Source organism: Malaclemys terrapin, chromosome 25 (assembly GCF_027887155.1).
Source record: "Malaclemys terrapin pileata isolate rMalTer1 chromosome 25, rMalTer1.hap1, whole genome shotgun sequence".
NCBI lineage: Eukaryota > Metazoa > Chordata > Testudines > Emydidae > Malaclemys > Malaclemys terrapin.
In genome coordinates this window covers 7,116,023-7,138,504 of record NC_071529.1, presented here as the reverse complement: position 1 = coordinate 7,138,504, position 22,482 = coordinate 7,116,023, and the positions used below count along the sequence as shown (strand labels likewise).

The 22,482-nt window shown below is 46.0% G+C and overlaps 1 protein-coding gene across 1 annotated transcript; it reads right to left on the bottom strand.

The window, feature by feature from the left end:
* Nucleotides 1-62: 62 nt before the first annotated feature.
* Nucleotides 63-21,369, bottom strand: METTL2A (methyltransferase 2A, methylcytidine). Its single transcript, XM_054014462.1, has 9 exons — nucleotides 21,241-21,369; nucleotides 19,874-19,965; nucleotides 14,049-14,428; nucleotides 11,902-11,951; nucleotides 10,189-10,249; nucleotides 8,449-8,588; nucleotides 5,135-5,241; nucleotides 4,847-4,912; nucleotides 63-2,569 (listed from the first exon to the last, which is right to left on the bottom strand). Exons 1-9 carry the CDS (start codon nucleotides 21,348-21,350, stop codon nucleotides 2,397-2,399), a joined length of 1,179 nt encoding a protein of 392 aa, XP_053870437.1. The 5' UTR covers nucleotides 21,351-21,369; the 3' UTR covers nucleotides 63-2,396.
* Nucleotides 21,370-22,482: the final 1,113 nt, after the last annotated feature.

The following is a 22,482-nucleotide window of genomic DNA, read 5'->3' as shown; positions in this document are numbered from 1 at the left end:
ATCAATAAACGTTGGCAAATGATTTCACTGCGCGCGCGCACACACACACACACACACACACAAATACTTCCATCAATAATAACTGAAATTTACAGGTAGACAAAGTAAGAAAAATGCTGCGTGAGAACTTAGGGTTTTTGACTTAAGGGTGTTTATTTGGTATATTTTGATATGCGAGGTTGATAATTTGTGTTTGAACAGTTATAAAGCTTTAATTTTTTGAATCTCAACACCTATGGTCATTAAATTGCTATGGTCTTCCCCCCCATAGTTTCCCAGAACTGTGAAAATTGATAAAAATGCATAAAATTCAATATCAATATCCACCTAAATCATAAAAAATAAAAATTGAATCCTGCCAAGCCTAAATATCTGTGAAGAAAAGATGCCTTCTCCAGATGTTTTTTGCCTTAGAAATAGTAGGCATTTTGAGTCTGGTCTTTTCCTCCTCCATCCATGTGGTTTGAAAGTTCTCTCAACCCTGAACTGAAGGAGCAGGATTGTAGCACCTTTAACAAGAACTTTTCTTCCAGCTGTTCTCTCAAGCATTAATCAGGTATTCGCAAAGAACTGTTTTGGAGTCTGACTTTAAACATGAAAATAGCATCAGCATGCACGGCACTCAAAGGGAGGCTCCAAGGGACTTGCTGGGTCACCTTTGCACCTGTACACAGCCTTGGAACGCATCACCCTACGGAGTTAGGAATGACAATTGCAGAGGGACAGGCTGGCTGTGTGGTGGCAGCGTCACGAATCAACAGGGCCGGCTCCTAAACATGACAACGGTGACAGGAGATGTCACCACAATGCCTGAGGGCTCTCCCAGCACCAGTCAAGCCAATGGGCCCAGTCCTGTCTCAATGACAAAGCTCCTATTGACTTCTACTCTCAATGACAAAGCTCCCATTGATTTCTAAGGGACAGGAGCAAATTCTTCTCTCTTTACTTCCCCTTTCACCCTTCCAGGCATAGGTTCTTGTTATGTCTTTGTCAGCGAGATGAAACAGCCCCTTAGGAGCTGACATCTCCTTCCTGTGTAGGTACTCTTAGCCCATGATCATCTCACCATCAAAATATATGTGCTGTGAATGGAATGGCATGTTAGGTGCACTAGATTGCATAGGCACAGCCCTGGCCCCTCTCCCCCCAGCAATGTCAGCCAAAACAAGTCATTAGGAAGGTGTCAGGCTGGGTTCTCTCCAACATAGAGATCCTGAGAGGGGTAGGCACTAGGGGAAAAGAAGGTTGTGGTGGAAGGTAGATGGAGAGAAGGAGAGTCACAAGTCAGCAGCTACTCGGAAGCATCCCAAATCCCCTCCAGTCTCTCCCCTCCCACACCTAGCCAATCCCATTTCCCCCCACAAACCTGGTCATTTTCTTCCTATCCTGATAATTAAACATAGGCTTGATGAAATTTCCCCCACCTTCTCCACTCTATACATGTGAAAATCCACAATCAGAAATGATTGTCTATTCTGGTCTGTACTTTGACACCAATCACAACATGCTTTTTGCTCCGTGCTTGACTGACTCGAACCTGGATCTCCTCAGCGCAGATGCAGTACAGCACACTAGCTTGCTTGGAAAGACGTAAGTAGTGGTGTAAACCATGGCTGGCAAAGTTGATCGCAAATCAGTTCTGCATCCTCGCACTCTATTTAAAACAGATTCCCCAGAGTAAAAAAAAACCTGGCTCCCAAAGGTGTGGAACACAAGGATAGCTTTTGAACCTTGTGGTAGGCTTCTAGTAAGATAACTACTAGACACCGTCCACCACACTGAGTCAGTTGATTACCTTACGGAGGATGGAAGGTGATTCTCTCTCTGTGAGCTTGCACAGGCCTGGAATGAATCTGCACTCACTAGCCAGCCTGACTTTTAAAACCTGTTAGGGCAACCCACCCCTCGCTGTAGCTGATTTGCAAGTCATGTGACTTTGGTTTTCAATACCCGGAGCAGCGAGTGACAAAAAGGTGATGGGGCAGGAGGAGCTGGTGTGGGTGGAGTGGATGGCTGCAATGAACCCCACTGTCCTGCAAACTGCAAAACCTGAAGATAAGATCCAAACTCCTGTTCCTTTTCCTGCAGACACTCGGAAGACAGAGGACTCGTTACTCATTTTGCTCAGGCTCAACAAGAGACAGTGAGTGCCCGTTTCTTAGCTAAATTGTTAGTCACCCTTAATTTTAAAAACAAAGACTAGTAACTAGGTATTGTCGTGGAGTTGTCCTCAGCATAGCTCCAGCTTGCACACAAAGCAGGTGAACTGACGACTAGTCCGGTCATTGCAGGAGGCGTCAGAATTCAGCATGGTATGACAAGTCTGCTCAGTGCCACACGCTGCACAGGAGAGTCCCAGCAAGTCCGAATACAGCACATGTGATAGACACGCCTTGCTAATGAATGTGCCCATTCTCCTTATGTCCTGCAGGGAAGGGCTTGCGGTATTTACACTGGATCCACACTCGATGCATCGTCACTTGTTTCCCTCGGTTCACCTGCAGGCGCCGATCGACCAGATTCTGGACTTTTTCCAACCCGGCCGTGGTGAAAAGAGCATCCAATTCATCTAGGAGGAGTGGGGAAGAGGCGGTTAAGATAGCAGAAGCATTAATTTGATCAATGCTTGCTTGTTGTAAGCTAAACTGCTCTAAGTGGGGGCCAAAAGATTCCTGTGAAGGTTCAAGGAAGTGCTTTTGATTCCACAGTCAAATGAAAGGACCACATGATACCTAGCTTTGGATGTGTCAAGCTCTCTATAGTCTGCCAACCCTTGTGATCATCTCGTGGCAAGAGTTAACACCGACCTTGGGGTACATGTTCTGCTCTGCTCTACTGAGGGGGAAGAGAAGTGCTTGGACGATCGGCATCATAGAGAGCAAGGGGGAGGAGGAAGGGAAGACAGCAGCAACCCTAGAATGAAGGGGTGGGCATTGTCCAGCCACGAATGCCTGAGGGGACGGAATTTCCAAGATTAGGGATAGTTGAGACGGGAATGTGTTTTTCAAGGGGCTTGATAAAGATGCTAAGTACCCTCAAATCCCAAACTCCCTGGGAGTGGAGGTCACACAGCACCCTACAGGATCATGCCCATGCTGTAATGCTCTAGGGTTAAGCTTACAGTCCTGTATGTCTGATATATAGGGCCCTTCCAAATTCACAGTCCATTTTGATCAATTTCATGGTCATAGGATTTTTAAAATAGTACATGTCATGATTTCGGCTATTTAAATCTGAAATTTCACGGTGTTGTAATTGTAGGGGTCCTGACCCAAAAAGGAGTTGTGGGAGGATCACCAGGTTATTGTGGGGGGAGGGGGGTTGGTACTTCTACTCTTACTCTGTGCTAATGCTGGCTGCAGCTGCCCTCAGAGCTGGGCAGCTGGAGAGCGGCAGCTGCTGGCCGGGAGCCCAGCTCTGAAGGCAGAGCTGCCGCCAGCAGCAGCGACAAGTAAGGATGGCCTGGTATGGTATTGCCACCTTTACTTCTGCGCTGCTGCCTGCAGGGCTGGGCCCTCAGTCAGCAGCCGCCACTCTCCGGCCGCCCCGCTCTGAAGGCAGCAGCACAGAAATAAGGTTGGCATGGGATGGTATTGCCACCCATTCTTCTATGCTGCTGCAGGCGGGGCACCGCCTTCAGAGCTGGGCACCTGGCCAATAGCCACCGCTCTCCAGCCACCCAGTTCTAAAGACAGTGCCGAAGTAAGGGTGGTAATACCACGACGCCCCCTAAAATAACCTTGTGACCCACCCTGTAACTCCCTTTTGGGTCAGGACCCCTTTCTGCCCTGTGAAATCTGGTCTGCCCTGTGAAATCAGCACAGTATAGGGTAAAAGCTCCCAAAAGACCAGACTTCACGGGGGGAGGCCAGATTTCATGGTCCGTGAAGCGTATTTCATGGCCGTGAATTTGGTAGGGCTCTACTGATATGGATTGTGGTCATTAATCCAAAAACATCCCAGAAAAGCCACATCAAGGTAGGGCTGATCAAGACACCGAGTGCCCTCCAAGCCTGAACAATGCTATAGCCAAGTAGTCCAAACACAAGCGATAGGCGGCATGGTGCACGTAAAGCCAGAGACCTAGTAGTGCCGGGGAGAGACCCAGCGTAACTGCAGCTCTGGGAGCATGTGATTTTACAGTGTTTCTGTAGCAAAGGGCTAACAAGTCCCAGCTTGTGCTCTTTTATCCCATACCTGCCATGCTGAAACCTTTGCCAGACAGCCATTTTCTTCCTTTCCAGACACCCATTTTAGAATGATTGAGCTGTAACCTATACGCCCGTGCGGTGACCCGATCAGCTCATTGCAGTTGTACCACTGCCCTACATACACTGATCATTTGAGACCTGACTAATGATTACCAGCAGTAGGATAGAGGTGCCTGATATCACTAACTTGGCTGGGGGTTTGGAGGGCAGGGGGTGACAGATGGAGAAGAGAACAAGCCCCAGGTTGCAGTAGCACAGTTGTTCTGCTGAGGCTACCCCAGCCCAGTAACCAGAATAGTCTTTAGTGCCCCCACATTGGGGGAGACAGAAGACACGATCCTCAGAGTGCTGGCCCCTCTGGCTCCATCCTCACGCAACAGCATCCAGGGAATGCCCCTCCCCACACCTCCTCAGATTCTGCTCCCCTCCCCTCTTTCCCTCCCACCCTCAGTGCAGCAAGCACACTAGTTCCATTGCGAGAGGGCCCTCTGCACGTGAGGCAGATGGGGGAAAATTCTCCGCTACACGAAGGTATGTCTGAGTCCGCTGCTCGCCTCTGGGGGATTTGCAGAATTTCCCCACACATAGGAATGAGGAAGGTGAGAAGGTCGGGAATACAAGATCTAATCTCCTACCTTGTGTAAAGAAGTAAACTCTGGTCCCATCGCCTCTCACGTAGAAGTTATCGGACAGACACCGACCTGGGGGCAAGAGTTGTTCAGACAGTATTACCCGCCTAACTTATTTTAAATCAGCCAATCAGCTGCACAAGAAGCCAAATGGCAATCTCCGCCCCCTACTGCACTCTGTGCTGAAGGGGAAGTTATCAGCCTGTCTCCTAGACACGGCAGCCTCCCCTGCAGACACGCTCACATCACCCATCCCTGATGTGGCAAGGGTTCCAGTGCGGAAGGAGGAAATACCTTTCTTAAACCGAAGCTGCGCCAGATCATAACGACCATAATCTCGTAACAGAATCATTCCTCCTGGTTTCAGAAGCCGGCTCAGTCTGTTCATGACGCGCTGCATCCTGGGAAAGGAGCAAATTAGGAAAATTCAACAGCCTTCAAAGTTACACTTGCTTCCTTCATCCCTCAGATCATTAGAATGAGTTGAGCTTACCAAAGAGACAGCGTTCCTTTATGTTTAGACTTTTATTTACAACTTATGACTCGAGTGAAAAATTCTCATTTTAAACAGCTCAGTTGATTTAAGGTTCTTAAAAGGGCGGGTTTATAGTGGAGAATATGAAGATTGCTGTGGATTTGTCAGCAGCTGTCCCAATAAACTGGATTGCATCTATACACGCGGACTTGTAGGCTATAATTTTGTTTATCTGACAGTCTTTGTAAGATGGCATCACATGAGAGGAAGTGGTCACGTGATTTTAACACAGGATCTTCAAGTGCTATCCATGGTTCTGCATAGATTTCCTGTGAACGTTTGGGCAGGAATCCTAGATGCTAGACAAAAATCAGACTAGAAATAAGGCAAACATTTCTAACAGTGACGGCAGTTAACCACTGGAACAATGGACATCCAGACGTGGTGGATCCTCCATCACTTGACGTCTTAAAGGTCAAGGCTGGAGGTCTTTCTGAAGGATATGCTATACAGCTCAACCACATGTCATGGGCTTGATACAGCAATTACTGGGCGAGGCACTCTGGCCTGTGTTTTATAGGAAGTCAGACCAGGTGATAATAACGGCCCCTTCTGGCCTTAGAATCTATAAATGTATCCATGAAATTTCCGTGACTGCCTAACCTGCAGCACCTTGGGCCTGATTTTCAGACGTGCTGAGCGCCTGCGGCCACCATGGACTTCAGCGGACGCTGTTGGTGCTTAGCAGCTCTGAAACGCGAGCCTAAGCTGTAAGGCACCCATGTGTACAGCATCTTTGTTATAACCCTGCTCTCAGGGGTTTCTAGCTAGTTCAGAAAACACAGGTTGGCATGGATACTTACAGCGCAAGGCAGGATTTCCCAGTCTTTTGGGAGCAGAGCCCTCCCACTTCGGAAGAGTGAATCACACCCCCACTGAAACTGCCAGATGCCATGAGAGGCCAACCCATCTCAGTGTATTCAGCCATCCCCAGGCTTGGCTAGTCATGTCTCCATATGCTCTGGCTCGATGAGACCTCGCCAAGAGAGCCTGAACCATTCAAAGAGGTGCCATGCTAGGGGTCAGCCACCAGCGGAGAAGGTTATCCCATGGGTGCACAATTACAGACCCACTCATTGTTTGTTTGTTGTACTATCATGGCGTCTCGGAGCCCCAGTCACAGACCAGGACTCTGTTGTAGAAACACAGAACTCAAAGACAGTCCATGAGTGCCACTGAGCAGTGCCCACCAATCAGAATGGGTTTATTAACCACAAGCAGCTTCTCTGTTACATACAGACAACGTAGCTACACAGTCAGCCTCGTCTTCTTCCGTATGGCGATAGTGGAACAGTGAAAGCAAAGGCATGACTACAGTTGGCTCTTCGGGTCTCTTATTCAGCCCAGAGCAGAGGGGGTGGCGGCCATGGGCATGGCTGCAACACCTCCAGGATAAGCTTGGATTGAGCAATCGTCCAGGATGTGGCCGACAGTTTGCACCATGCCAGTCACATTTCAGCAATTCCCTCGCTTTCCACCTACGGAGTAATTATGCACATCTTCCACGTCGGGTGTGGATATGGTTTAGAGCTGTCCATATGCACCGTGGGGAGAAGCTCAGCACTTGCACAGCTGGTTTGTCGATTAGATTTTTGTTTGGTACATCTGCAGCCGCCCAGGCTTCAGACCGTCGTCTGCAAGAAGGCCGAGGCACGAGACCAAAAGGATATTCTTGATTTTAGTTGGTGGCGAGGTGGCTGTTCTAGGTCAGGGTGGAGTGGTAGGGGGGTATTTGCCATGATCTTTATGTACTCCATAACTGTGGCAGCATCTCGTTGGATATTTGCTGGCTCAATGTGTTAGCCAGTCCTGATAGCCATGGATGTGGTGTTGATGTGAGGGTGCCACTAATTACGCGAAGAGCGGCATTAATTTCCGTGTCCACTAAAATGGTGTGGGGGATTCCGCTCCAAACCGCGGCACAGTATTCCACTGCAGAATTGACCAGAGCTAATGGCGATATTTGGAGCATGCGGGCATCGCTTCCCCCAGATGGTCCTGCAAGCTTCTGTATGATGTTGACCCTGGCCTTTGTTTTCCTTTTGGTTTGTTCAAGGTGGCGACGGAAGCTGAACGCACAGTCCAGGGTTATCCCCAGGTACCATGGATGATGACTGTGCATCAATGGTAACCCACAGAAATTGATGTTTAATGTCTTCTTGGCCTGGATATAGTTCAGATGGGAAGATAAGGCCATTGTTTTCTAGGCATTTGGCTTTAACTGCTGTGCCTTGAAATAAGTTTTCTAGCGTATGCGGATGACATCGCGCTGGCTACTCGGGCTTCCTGATTAGTCACCTCAGAAAAGGTTCTTGAACGCTAGCCACACAATGGACAGTGGGTAATTATTTAAGTACATACTGGTTTGTAAACTGCATTTACCTTCACACCATGTTGCTATCTGACACTCCTACTATCACCAAGTGTCTCTCTGTCCTGCCATGAGATGCACTACATACAACTGATGTATTTTGAACACAGGTAAGATATCTTGCTCTCCACCTCAACACTCCTGTGAGATAGGTAAAATATTATGCTGCGCCCATTTTTACAGATGAGCAAAGTGAGCACAGTGTTAATGGGGACACTGCCCGGGAGCTCTGTGCTCATCTGTAGAAATGACACTGCCTGGTGAATTTTGGACCAAAATCTAGGCATGTAAATAAAATGAAGTTTTATATAGCTTAATATTAATAGAAGCCATTTCAGGAGCAAAAAAAGTCCATGGGAATAGTTTACTTGGATTCAGACGTTCCCTGGTAGCAATTGCAGCCCAGACTTTAGAGCGCTGCTCTAAGGGGGCAAATCCAAAAAGTGAAATTGACCCTACTGCTTGTTCACTGTCCAAGTGGAATGAAATGCACAAAGTATACAAAGAGCACAGGGTGAGGAGTACACTAGGTTCAATTTAGAGTTCAGTAACCCAGGTAAGGATTATTTCACTATAGAATTTTTAACCTGACAATATCACTTTAATATCCCCCATGAAGGGGCTTTGACTGCGATAGTCATGTGCAGCCTTTTCTCCTTTCATTACAGTGAATTGCTGGTGCTCTAGTGGAGGCCGACTTACTTTTCTGGGAGAAGAGCTGATAGGACAAAGATGAGAATAACGATGTCAAGACTCTCCTCTGGCATTGGGTATGGGCTTTGGTCCTTGCACAGGTCATGAACGAAGGCAAAACAGCGAGAAGAGTCATACTCTGCATTGGTCTGCAATGAAAAGAGGATACAGACTCTGTCAGACACAAATACCCACACTACCTGGCTGCACGGTCTCCATTTCACTTTCACGTGGAAAAGCTGGAAGAGCCAGGGTATGTCCACACTGCGGTTGGGTTAGTGCCTCCTAGCCCAGGAGAGACTCGCACTAGCTCCACTCAAGCTAGTGTGCTAAAAATAGCAGTGTGGACACTGTGGCATGGGCGATGGCTCGGGGTAGCCATCCAAGTCCAAGCCTGCCTGACCAGCCAGCCTGAACCACCGCCCACACCGCAATGGCCACATGTTATTTGTAAGCGCACTAGTTCGAGCGGAGTTAGCGTGAGTCTGTATATCCGGGCTGGGAGACGTGCCCTTTGCTGCAGCGTAGACATACCCCCAGAGGCCTTGGGTCCACCTCAGAATAACCCCTGTGTGTACAGCTATTATCATTAGAATATTCGAGAAAGGGAAGTGGAGGGGAACTATGGAAAATTATTAAGTCGATACGGCAGAGTTATAAGAGAGTTCTGGACTCATTCTATTCAGTCCTTCACTACTGCCAAAAAAAGCAGTGCCAGACTGTGGGATCAGCGACAGCTTTAAGGTCAAACCTCTCACAAACGATCAAGGCTAGAAATGGGTGATTTATACCATGAAGCTGGAATTCTCCCCTTTATAGCAGCACAGAGAGTCAAGGCCTAAACCTGATCCTCTGAAATCAATGGTAAAACTCCTACTGATTTCAGTAGGGTAGCACTGGGCCCTTAGGTTAAACATTTCAAACCAGGGTATCTAATGCCAGGCTCTTAAAACCATATTTAGATTCCTAAACAGAAGGGGACTGTTTTACAGAGATGTGGAACAACCCCAGCTCCCAATGACATGCAGACTCTGGTCAGTTTCACTCGGTGGCTGCTTGGGAAGGTGGGGAGCACCAATAGTCATACTGGAGCGGCTGCCCCTTGCTGCTATCCTTCTCCCCCCTCACGATCTCTCATGTCAAACGGCTTGGTAAATTTAACACTCTAGCTAAGTTTTCCAAACTCCATTCTAAACAGATTTGTTCGTTTATACCTGCTATTCCATAGCCAAAGTCAACCCTTGCCCCAAACAACAAAGTCAGCATCCACAGTGACATCGCACCAGCTGCCTGGGCAGCAGTAATTAAATGCTACTTCCAGACCTGTGGTTACATCCATGATGCAAGTGACTCAAGAATAATATTAATTGACTGAGGCTGTAAGAAAGAGTTTTAAAGATTTCAAAACTTCAGCAGTTGCCCAATTAAACAGCATCTGGTCTGGAAAAAAATGAGGCTGATAACAGGAGACGGGAAAGCAGACTTACTTCTCCAGAACCATTGTCAAACTGCCTTTTTATTTAAAAAAAATTTAATCCTGTTCCCTTCCTTCTTGCAGCCTCCCATGGCCAGATCCCCCAATCTACTTACACTGAGCGGCCGTATCCAGTTCTAGCTAAAGATCAAGCTGCCAGCAGAACTGCACTAACGAAGGCAGTGCTAATTGTAGATCTTTGCCAATGCCGCACAGGTTCAGCTGCCTCCACCTAGCTGTGACTTCATCTAGAACTTACACAATATTTAGTTTACCTGGACAAGATCTACAGCTGTGCTGGAAAAATCACAGCAATAAACGAAGAGTCCCGGATCACTGAAATAAATGCAAAAGAAACAGGAAACAGTCACGTGCCCCAATTGGTCCTCAGGGTGGATACAAATTAAACATAAAAAAACCTGGATTTTTAATCTAAATATATTTTTCTTTTTAAAAATAAGCCTATTTAAAATTAAATTTGAAATTATGACAACCTACATTAATACCTACACTTACTATAATCTATTAAAATAATTTAAGTCAAAAATATTCAGGCACTACATGTTTGCTGCCAAAGTTTTAAAGAAAATCAAAGCACTGAACTGGTAGCAGTCACTGGCTAAGCACCTATAACAGATTTTGTCGAAGTGCCAAACTATCTTTTGACAACAGCAGTTTCTTATAGATTCATAGATTCTAGGACTGGAAGGGACCTCGAGAGGTCATCGAGTCGAGTCCCCTGCCCGCATGGCAGGAGCAGAGCCATTATTTTCTTCATTTCAATTTATTCAACTATTTCAGTTCAATGACGAGTTCATTCAAAGTTGAGAAACTGATTGGAAAAATAAAACAAAATTTTCCTGCTTTTTCAACTCTCGCTCTATGAATAAAAACGAGGCGTGGGAGGATGAAAACTACCAGTACTAAAATCTTGAAAGAAATGGTGACCAGAAACAATCAGTTCAATTCACTAACTACACACAATACTTCATTTGTTTAATAAATCAGTTAGTTTTAAATACTAAACATGTGTTGTTAATCTTTTTTCTTATGAATCCACCACATTTACGGTAGTTGTATTTAAGCAATAAACGCACATTTTAAAATGCTGGTTTTGTGCATTTTAATTGAATTCCAATTTCCATCTAAATTAATCTTCATCTAGTAAAAAAGAAATGCATCATTCACAATTTTTTTAACATAATAAAAAAAGTTAAAAATTAAGAATCTGAATAATGTAAATTAAGCTATATAATTACTTAAATAAATGTGTATTGAGATAGTGTATCCTCCTGGTTAGCAACAAGCAGTACCAAATTTAGCGTAAAGGCTATATTTAGTTTAGCAAATCAACGTTTTAATGGTTACCAGCCAATCAGAAGCAACCTTTCATTAGGAAAAGAACTAAGATACAAATGCAAAACAAGATCAAAATCGTTGACTTAAATCAAGGTGCTTGCTGATTTAAATCAGGATTAAAATTGTTGATTTAAAATCAATTCAACTTGCAAAGTAAATTTTAGGGAAGAAGTGGGTCTAATGGAGAGAGCACGCAGCTGGGAATTAGGAGCACTGGGCTTCATCCACATTTCTACCAATGACTTGCTGTGTGGTCTTGGATGAGTTACTTAGCGCCTCTGTGCTTCCGTCATCCCCATCTGTACAATGATGCTTACAATGCTGGGGGAAAGGAGGGAAAACAGAGATTGAGAAGCTTGTCTGTAGAGTACTTTGAAAGCCACAGATGAGTGGATGTGCAGAATTTCATGACCACCAAATGCATCCTGTGGACTCTCAGCAACCTTTTAACCACAATTCAATCATTCAAAGGTGTGTGGACAGAACTGACAAGTGGGTGTGTTTGTGTTTAGCCTCTTTTCTATGCAATGGGTCTATGCAGTTAAAAAAAAAAAAAAAGAGCGGAGCACAACATCTTTCCAGTGCTTAATTTTGTCCTCTACAAGTAGTCAATAATCAGAGCTGCTTACTTGTTGGTTTGCAAGATTGGGAAGACCGTATTTCCAGCACCACAGCCAACCTGCAGAAACAGAGCAGCCAGTTACACACCTGTCCTGCTTTCTAGTCTGCACTTAGCAGCTGTTACAAAGCCTCACCCTCCAGCCACAAAATGATCTTCCAGCAACCTACGGGGGACCAATCCCAAACAGCAAACACCTGCAATGCCCATTAATAAGAGATGAAGATGCTCAGCACCTTTCAGGATCAGGCCCTGCAGCCGAGCATCCACAGGAAACCACCAAACTAGCTACCTAATTCTACCAACAGACTGGCAGATTGTGTGGATCACGGATATTCTTGAAAGTTATTATTGCTGGAATTGCAAGCATAACAACCAGTATGAGTCACCCAGGCAGCCTCAAAGGCCAGGGGTTAGTCAGTTTCATTTCCATACAGAGACAATGAGGAAGGGTGGGGGAGGAGGGGAGATTTGCTTTGCTCTCTTTTTCTTTCTGTTCTAGCTGCACCCTATTATTTCAGTCTCCCTTTCTAGATGGCTCTCCTACCATCCCTAGTTATAACTGGGCCTGCAGTGCTACTGCCCCTTACCCCTCACCTTCATTTGAAGAGAAGAGAAGCCATACAATTTAGTTCCGCGGCTTTTGTTCCTGAATGTTTAGGGACTTCTGTGGAAGGACTGAAGTAAGCAGAATGGAATGTACTATTGGCTGTTTGAAATGCCGGCGGGTGCAGAAAGCATACGGGTGGGGTATGAAAGCAGAGATGGTTTAATAGTACGGAAAGTTACCTCTAACGGGGTTTTAGGTGCTAGGATCCTGCAGAGAGCTGCAAAGTTGTTTATGCTGACTCACCTCTGGGAGAACAGGGCTCCAACAGAACAGGTGGCCGGCCGCTGCTATTAACGCAACTCTTCAATGGAACCAGCCACAGATATATGATGATTGATCATCCACAGTGACATTTTGTGGGGGCAAACTTGGCACAAATATTTCAGCTTTAATAGTTTATTAGCCGATGAGTTCTATAATCTGTTCTAGGAATGCTATTGATACCCCTTACGCATCACCATTTTGAGACCTCACAACTATCTGAGAATTCCTTAGCTGTACTGCGTAGGGTTTTTTTGGTCTGCAATACAGTTTTCAGAGTTTTGTGTCACTCAAGTCAGACAGACTCAGGAGCAGAACCCAGGGACAGAGGGAAGCTTCCAGAACACGGTTAACAAACCAGCTCTTTACACAACGAGAATGCATGTTGAGACCTCAGCTGTTACTTTAACATCAGATAGTAATAACTTGCCTTTTGAATCTCAGAAGGCCTCAGTGCAGGACACAGTCAGATACTGATCCCTTTGGGAACTAGTTGGTCACAAAGACCAATCTGAACCAAAACCCAACAGGCTTAATTCAGTTCAAAGTTTTCCTCTATGTTTTTAACACCCTCTACTGAGCTGCTCCAGTCCATCTCACAGCTATGGTCCTCTCTCTATCCCCCCAACACCCCGCTTGCTGTGGGGGGGAGGGTTTCGCTTTCCTCTGCAGCATGTGCGTACAAGTCATTTGTCAGGATTATCTGGGCATATCTCACTTAATCACTTCTCTGCCATCGCAGAGGTCTTGGGCAAGCCTATTCTCTGCCTGTGGCACATAATAGTTTAGTCTCCCGTGGGCTGTAATACTTTGGTCTAATTTTGGTTGTTGGGTTTATTGTAAAGGTATTGGGTAATGCTAGTGGCCTGTGAAATATTGGGGGGGTGGGTTGTCAAATGAGATGATCTAGTGGTCCCTTCTGGCCTCAAATTCTGTCAATATATCTATTCTGTCTTTGCTCAGTCTCATTACTGCTGGTACAAGGGCCTTCTCCTCTGTAGCAACCTTCCTGAATCTTTCCCTCATATCAAATTTCAGCTGAAAATGAAGCTCTCTCCTTGCCTATATTACCGCTTCCCTCCTATTATTTATTTCTGTAAAGAGCTTTGGGATAGATTTGTAAGACGGTTCGTTCTGTATATAAAGTTGCGTTGCACTGTAGGACTTGGTGAGGTTGTACATGACGACCTGTTAGTTTGAAGCCTGTCACCTTCATGAACAAAGATTCTGATGGCAAGCTTGATTCACTTGGGAAAGATGCTGTTTCTCTCATTCACTGAAGTTACCTCTAGTATACGGTAGGTGGCAGAGGATCCTGGGAAGTCACCATCACTTAGTTTCAGGTCACCCAACTTCAGTATTGCTTCTCCATCTGCGTCGCGTCTGTTGATAATATTATTACGATCTTTCATCAAGTCCAATTGATGATGCTCTTGTGTTCTGGTTTCCAATGAACAAAGACCATTTTCACAGCTCCCCAGGCCGGTGTTTATGGGTTTTCTAGTGCTACCATCTTTGTATGCAGAAGCCTCAGGTTGACTTAGGTTCTGGTTTGGTGCCAGTTCAGGAAATTCAGTGAACAGCCAGTGTCTGTCCTTGAAGAAGCCATTTTCATGGATTTTATAGAAATCATTCCAGTATTCATTAGCATTGAGCTCATATTCATCTGTAAGCAAAGACACAGAAGAAAGGTCAACAGAAGACAAGTCAAAGTTCTTAGCTTGTAATCAGTTTAATCCAACAGGGGTCACAAGCTCCATGTTGTATTTAGCAACTTATTTAAGAATTAGGGTTATTCATTGAGGAGCATCCTGATTGGAGTCCGATTGCCTCGCACGCGGAGCTATCAGCCCTCTCCCCAGCTATGACACCACGGTACCTCATTAGGAATAAAAAAGGAAGGTGTTTGTGAAAGAAGTTGTCTGCCTTTCTAGCTCGATTTCACGGCACTGAGATAGGCCTTTTCTATTTGTAGAGAACTGATAAAGAACCTCTGGGTCCTATTCCCTATCTCTTCCATTGACTCTCTCTGGGACCTGAGGAAAGTCATTTAGGGCTTCACCCCTGAGACGTACAGAGCACCTCCTATTCCCAGTGAAGTCAATGAGAGATCAAGGTGCTTAGTATATTTTGGGATCAGGCCTTTTAGCTTTCCATCTGAAAAATGGGATAGGACTTATCTACCTCACCGAGGCTATGCAAGGCTTAGCTAGTATTTGTAGCGTGCTTTGAAATTGTGTGAAATTAGAAACATCATTATAACTTAGTCTGACTACCAGTACAAGAATGCTCCTAGTATTTTATTTTCCAGCGTTTTGTGCAATTTAGGGCATCAGACATTTCTGAGATTACATTTCTGAGGAAAAGAAGACCAAGGGAAATGTCTGCTCCCCCCATGCACCCAAGAAACCTTAGTGGGGAGTGTTATCCCTAGCAGATTCTAATCCCTCAGACCTCCTGGATTGATTTCATAAGATGAACAACACAATAGTGAGCAAGAGCAGGAAGAACTCCCCTCTGTTGCGGATGTGGAATGGAGGTGATTGAGTGAGTTTCTAATGGGATCAGAAATGGCCTGAAAATTTCCATGACATGACTGCACAGATTTCAGATACCTAATACCGTTCTTGGAGCTGCTTCCTCTCTTGGGAAATGGACTCAGCATGAGGAACTGATTAGCATCTTCCAAATGTGGTGAGCCTCTCTCTCAAGTGAGGTTTTGGCATGAGCAGTCCTGGCCTATTGTGCTGGGAAGAGATAACTAATTTCAGTGCCCTTATGCTACTAATCAACTTGGAAGTGTTATGGCCGAGGGCCACAGACTCCAGCTGCATTTCAACAACATGCAAGCCCTTAAACAAGTTTGGACAGTGACTTGTTATTTATTGAACTCAGAAAATTCACCTATGATTATGATTACTCACCCTCTTCTACAGCTCTCACTCTATTTCTCTACCACCCACCAAGGACAGAAGGCTTAAGCAGGGAAAAGGGGGCATCCATTAAAATTGGAGTTACTCTTGAGCCAGCCATCGACACAGAAAATTAAGCTGGAATCTCTCTAACTGTTTAAGAGAGGTCTGAAGGAGGATAAAGAAAAAAAGGCTGGAAATGTCTGGGGAGAAATGCAGTCTCAGTCTAAAAGAAGGCTCGGGCAAGGGAGAAAAAAATAGTTTTGCCAAAGAATTGAAAAGTCAGTTCTGGGTGTATTTTTAGCAGGATTTATCCTGAAAAACTACTAAATATAAAAATAATCCCTCTAACTTTATCTCGGTTATAAGGGCCTTGTAAAGAGCCATGACCTCAGGACCAAGTCAAGAGAGATTTTAATATCTGCAGCCATAGCACCTCATGCTGTGATCCGATCAGATCTCAAGCTAAGCAGGGTCAAGCCCATTCAGTGTTTACACGGGAGACATTCAAAGACCACTCAAGTTGCAGAGGAAGTAGTAATGTTGATTCAGTAGCTGGCGGGTTTTCCTGAGCTCCATGGAACCAATGCCTTAATGTGGCGGCAAGGAAGTACAGTGCTAGTGGTGCCATCTTTCAGATGAGAAAACATGAGGTGCTAATAAAATTCCACAACATTTTCATACATGTAGGGGATGCTAACCTTGGTGTCTTGGCAAGATTTCAACTCAGCGATCTACATTCTAATTACCTAAATCAGTGGCTCTCAACCTTTCCAGACTACTGTACCCCTTTCAGGAGTCTGATTTGTCCTGCATCCCCCAAGTTTCACCTCACTTAAAAACTACTTGCTTACAAAATCAGACATAAGAATACAAAAGTGTCACAGCACACTATTACTGAAAAATTGCTGACTTTCTCCTTTTTACCATATAATTATAAAATAAATCAATTGGAATATGAATATTGTATTTACATTTCAGTGTATAGTATATAGAGCCATAAAAACAAGTCATTGTCTGGATGAAATTTTAGTCTGTATTGACTTCGCTGGTGCTTTTTATGTAGCCTGTTGTAAAACTAGGCAAATATCTAGATGAGTTGGTGTAACCCCTGTAAGACCTCTGCGTACCCCAAGGGTACGTATACGTCTGGTTGAGAACCTCTGACCTAAATGCCTCCTGTGATATCCACTACATAAGATATTATGCACTTCCTGTCCTGAAGAATGATGCAGTAGTGCTGTGCATTACTGGACAGTGGCTATTTTCTATTCCAGAGGTGTGGTGGTCCTTCTAGTAGACCTGTATAAAGCCATACCTACCTCAGAGATGTTGTGGAACTTACTGTTTGTAAAACAACAAAGACCTCACATCAGTGCAGCATAAGAACAAGAAATCAAAGACCAGCTGATAAGTATCACTCAAAAAAATAGATTTTAAGGCCAGAAAGATCCATTATAATCCTCTAATTTGACGTTTTCCCAGCGTGGCCCAATGAACTTCACCCATAATTCCTGCTTCAAGGTCAAGAATATTAAAAATATTCCTTTTAGTCAGAACTCTAGTGTGCAAGGACGTCCATGTGTGAGCTGGATTTCTGCAGAGCTCTTTCCTTGGTTGGAAGTCCAGAGAGATCAGCTCTTCCTTGTGAGGACAACCCCCAAAGTCCAGCCCATCTCACCCCTTCACACTAGAGGACTCTCTTGGATGAAATATGTCCCCAAACAAAAATTACTGGCCACAGAAGATGGGGAGGGAATCAGAGACTCCATGGACCCAATGAATTATTGTCTCCAAAGAGAAAGGGTGGAAGCCACACTGCTTTTTCCATGCCTCCAGCTAGTTAATATTCTTTCCCAAACAGCATACATAAGAGACCCTCCCCTCTCCTTCAAAATAAATTCTGAAGGCCCATCTGTTCCACAAGTACTACAGCTGTAACGACCAAGATCGTACTTTGCATTGTACTGCTCTGTGGTGTAGCTACCCGTGCTTTAGATTACTAGAGCTTCAGCAGGGATTCCATTCTGTCTAGAATATCACTACAGAGTGCCATGCACTGAATTATAGCAGTATATTAAGTCCCACAGAGGTGGCAGAGTTCCCATCTCTCCTCTACTCTGGGAGTAAGCAAAGCTAGTGGATAGCAGTATTCTCTAGTGGCCTGGTTTTCAAATGAACTCAGCATGTTGGATATCACAATGGCAGCTGCTGGGTACTGAGCACTTTTGAGAATCTAGACACAAGAGTTTAGGAGGGTCAGTCTTCGCCATAGTGAAAAGCGTGCTATTGTGAACACAATGGAACGCTACATGGCAAGGACCTGAATAGCCCCATCACAGTTCGCATTTTTGCCTTACAGATGTAATAGACTCATGCCCCTTTACTTTTCATTAAAGAAGAAGGTCCAGCTTGATACCTAGGAGCAGTCTACGGTAGAAATCCCAACATAGACTATTCCTATTTAGCTACATCCAAGCGTGAGGTGGGATATAACAAGTAACATCAACCAAATCTAGTCTAGCTCTTGAGAGAAAGATCTAGCAGAGGACAGCAGGACACTTTCGCTATCTTTTGTAATGTAGAATGAGATCTCAGAGCAGGAGAGGAAAGGGGCTGGCTGAACGTTAGGGCAGCTTTAACCAAAACATCAGCTGCAGAGCTATGCTTCTCCAGCTTGATTCAGATTTATAACTACTGAGAGTTTAAGTGATGGATACGCCAATATTTCCTGCACCGAGGTGTGAGCAAGTGAAGGGAATTTGAAAGAAACAGCTTAGAACTTTAGTACCACAGTGATTAGGCCTCAACTAGACTATTGTGTCCAGTTCTGGGTGCCACATTTCAGGAAAGATGTGGAGAATTTGGAGGAAGTCCAGAGAAGAGCAACAAAAATGATTAAAGGTCTAGAAAACATGACCTATGAGGGAAGATTGAATAAACTGGGGTTGTTTAGGCTGGAGAAGAGAAGACTGAGGGGGGACATAACAGCCTTCAAGTATGTAAAAGATTGTTACAAGGAGGAGGGAGAAAAATTGTTCTGGTTAATCTTTGAGGATAGGACAAGAAGCAATGGGCTTAAACTGAAGCAAGGGCAGTTTAGATGGGACATTAGGAATAACTTGCTAACAAGGTAATTAAGCACTGGAATAAATTGCCTAGGGAGGCTGTGAAATGTCTGTCATTGGAGATGTTTAAGAGTAGGTTGGACAGACACCTGTCAGGGATGGTCTAGATAATGCTTGGTCCTGTCTTAAGTGCAAGGGACGGGACTAGATGACCTCATGAGCAGGGCCGGCTCTGGCTTTTTGGCCGCCCCAATCAAAAAAAAAAAAAAAAAAAAAAAAAAATGGGGCGGACAGAACGGCAAAGCAAAAAACAAAACAAAAAAACCTGCGGCGCAGCTGGAGCGCAGGTGCAGGGGGACCGGTTGCGGGGGAGGGGGAGGGGGGGTAGAGGGAGCGGGCGGGAGAGAGAGAGAAGGGGGAGGCCAGGGCTACAACAGGGGTACTGCCACGTGGCCCCTCCCACCGCGAGGACTCCGCTCCGGTCGGCGGGGAGGGAAGGAAGAGGACTGCCCTGCAGGGCGCTCTGGTTCTCTGTGTCGCCACCCCCTACAGGGCGGCCGGAGCAGAACAAAAACAAACAAACAAACAAAAAAAAAGGGCCGTGCCACTCTAGGATTGGGCGGAATGCCGCCTCCAACAATCTGCCGCCCCAAGCACCAGCTTGCTCAGCTGGTGCCGGCCCTGCTCATGAGATCCCTTCCAATCCTAAGATTCTATGATTTGCTGCCAAACATTCAATGCAGGATCTTGGATAAACTCACATTTTTCTTAGTCTGTTTCAACTATTACCATTAACTTAATGCAGATAAATATGGGCACCCCTAATACTGCCTATAGCTTAACAGGCGAAAGACTGAGCTTACTTCACAAGTAGCATAACGTCACACAAGGAACTTGAAGATAAAAATGTTAGAAGTCATTAAGCTGCTAGAGAGATAGACAGCCATGAAGGCAGAACAGAATCAGCCCCTTGCCTTATACTAAACAGACCCTGAGTCTGATTAAAATCAGCAGTTTTGGAAAAAACGTTGGGGGAATAAATGAAGGCGAATCTTTGGTTTTGGCTAGAATTGTCAGCTATTGTATTGACACGTCAAGATTTGTAAGAAATACAGCGGCATCTAGAAGTACCTTGTTTGTCTTGTGGAACAAGCTGCCTGCTGTTCTCTTGAACTTTGTTCCTTGCACTGGCTTCCTGCTCTTCAGACCATTCTACATTATCCCTGTTGGGAAAAATAAAATGAGCTACTTAGCTAGGAAGGTTAAGATGGGGAAAAAATGAGAAAGCTGCTGGGCAGTGTAACAGCATTTCAGTGTCTGAAGCAAACAAAGGGAGGGAATTAGACGGCTCACTGAATTGGTAATAATAGGGGTTTCATATGTAGGTCTCCAATTCAAATCTGGGCCAGTTAGGTAGTGATCTAAAGCTGATCAACATGTGATGGCTGTTCAGAGGTGTATGTGAATGGTTTTGGATGCCCATCCAGTTTTAATGGACACAAATCCACGCCACAAGATCACTATCACATTTCACACTAATAGGCACCCTTTGTTGACAAAGCAAACGACTCACCTGCCATGTACTAAAATAGCTTTAATTCATACACAGATTTAATATTGAACAATATGCATGAATATCCTAGAGATAGCACTGGATACAGGGAAACTTTCAGATGTTAAGAACATGTTGACAGTTTCAATGTACATACACAGCTACACAGGCATTAAAGCAAATGATAATTTAAAAAGAGCGAAGCAAGATGATGCGAAGGAGACAGGACAAAGAATATAGGGGCCTAGCAGAATTTTTCAGGCCCCAAAATGGGTTAGTGTTTCATCACTATTTGATAGAGACAAAAGACATAAAGAAACAGAACCGCAGACCCCTAAGAATGCCTCATTTCTGGAAAAAGGAAATTGACCATTTACATTTATGAAGCGACTTGGAGTCATATAATCCAAAACTGGATCACCAAGTGAGGAGGATGAAGGGCTGTGCAGATGCAGAGAAGGAACAGTTCCAATCAGGGAGGCTCGGTTCCACTGGCACGGGACGGTCTGCACGGAAGGGGGGAGGCGCTCGGTTCCCCCGGGGCCTAAGGGGGAGGGCTGTGCGCAGGCGGAAAGCGGGGAGGTTCCCCCAGTTTGGCAGGGTGCCCCTCGAGGCTGGGGGGTCGGGCTGCACGTGGGGAGGTGTCAGTGTCTGCCAGACTGGGGGAGTCTGCGCGACCGCACGGAGGAGGGGGGGGGGATTAGTGCCCCCGGGGCGGGGGGAGGCTGCACGTGGGGGGCGTCGGTGACCCCCCCCCCAGGACTGGGGGAGGCAGCGCGAGCGCGCAGAGGAGGGGATCGGTGCCCCTCGGGGCTGGGGGGCTTGGTGCCGCCGGGCGGGGGGAGGCTACACGCGGGGGGGTGTCGGTGACCCCCCAGGACTGGGGGAGGCAGCGCGAGCACGCAGAAGGGGGGGGTCGTTTCCCCCGGGGCGGGGGTCGCCTCACCAGGCGTTGTGCTGGAAGAGTCGGCTCGGGTCGGTCAGGAAGCGGCTCCCGAACGGCTGCCTCCTCCCAGGGGCCGCCGCCGCCTCCTCCGGCCCACTGGGCGCCGCCATGACAGGCTGCGCGACCCGGAACCGGAACCCGCCGTCCGACCGGAGAGAGAACTCCCTTGGCTGCCCCGCGGGAGGCGGCCTGGGGCCTGTGAGGGGCGGGTTGTTGGGGGGGGCGGGGCCCGGGTCGAGCCTTCGCACGCGCCTCGCGCTGGCTGCCGCCTCCGCCGAGCCAGAGCCAGAGCCAGAGCCAGAGCCAGAGGCTGCGCAGCGCCAGAGCGGGGCGGGGATCAGCCCCAGGAGCAGCGGGGTCACCGCCCACCCGTGGCACGTGTCTCGCGGGGGGGGGGCAAGGGGTGCTGGAGCGCCCGGCCCTAGGGGTCCATCCCACCCCGCGCTGCAGTTTGGTTTCAGGGGGCAAGGGCCCAGCTGCTCCTTTTCCACCACGTGACAGAGCAGGGGACATACAACTCTCCCCCAAGGCCTTCAGTCACACATTTCATTAACGCATTATTTTTTTAATGAGCCTCATCAGCATGGACGCGTGTCCCCTGAAAGGCTGGCAGAAGCACGAAGGGACATATGAAAATTTAGCACATCTAGCATGTAAATATCTTGTAACGCCGGCTACAACCCTGCCATGCAAATGCCTGTTCTCGCTTTCTGGTGACATTGTAAACACGAAGCGGGCAGCATTATCTTCTGCAAATGTAACCAAACTTGTTTGTCTGAGCAATTGGCTGAACCAGAAGTAGGACCGAGTGGACTTGTAGGCTCTAAAGTTTTACATTGTTTTGAGTGCAGTTATGCAACAAAAGTATCAAGGGGTAGCCATGTTAGTCTGTATCTACAAAAAGTAGATAGAAGTGAGGTTTTTACCCACAAAAGCTTATGCCCAAATAAATCTGTTAGTCTTTAAGGTGGCACCAGACTCCTTGTTGTTTATGTAACAAAAAAAAAAAAAAATCTCCATTTGTAAATTGCACTTTCATGACAAAGAGTTTGTACTTCAGTACTTGTAGGAGATGAATTGAAAAATACAACTTATTTTCCCAGTGCAAATATTTGTAATAAAAAATAGTCTAAAGTGAGCCCTGTACACGTTGTATTTGTGTTGCAATTGAAATCAATATATTTGAAAATGTAGGAAAACATCCAAAAATATTTAATAAATTTCAGTGGGTATTCTATTGTT

What these genes read in the sequence shown, in the direction of transcription:
- METTL2A (XM_054014462.1), bottom strand. Translation starts at nt 21,350, where the DNA reads ATGGCGGCGCCCAGTGGGCCGGAGGAGGCGGCGGCGGCCCCTGGGAGG. An exon ending in CCACCTACCGTATACTAGAG is followed by an intron (nt 11,952 to 14,048) that starts GTAACTTCAGTG and finishes CTGTTTCTGCAG; the next exon opens with GTTGGCTGTGGTGCTGGAAA. An exon ending in CCAATCTTGCAAACCAACAA is followed by an intron (nt 10,250 to 11,901) that starts GTAAGCAGCTCT and finishes CATTTATTTCAG; the next exon opens with TGATCCGGGACTCTTCGTTT.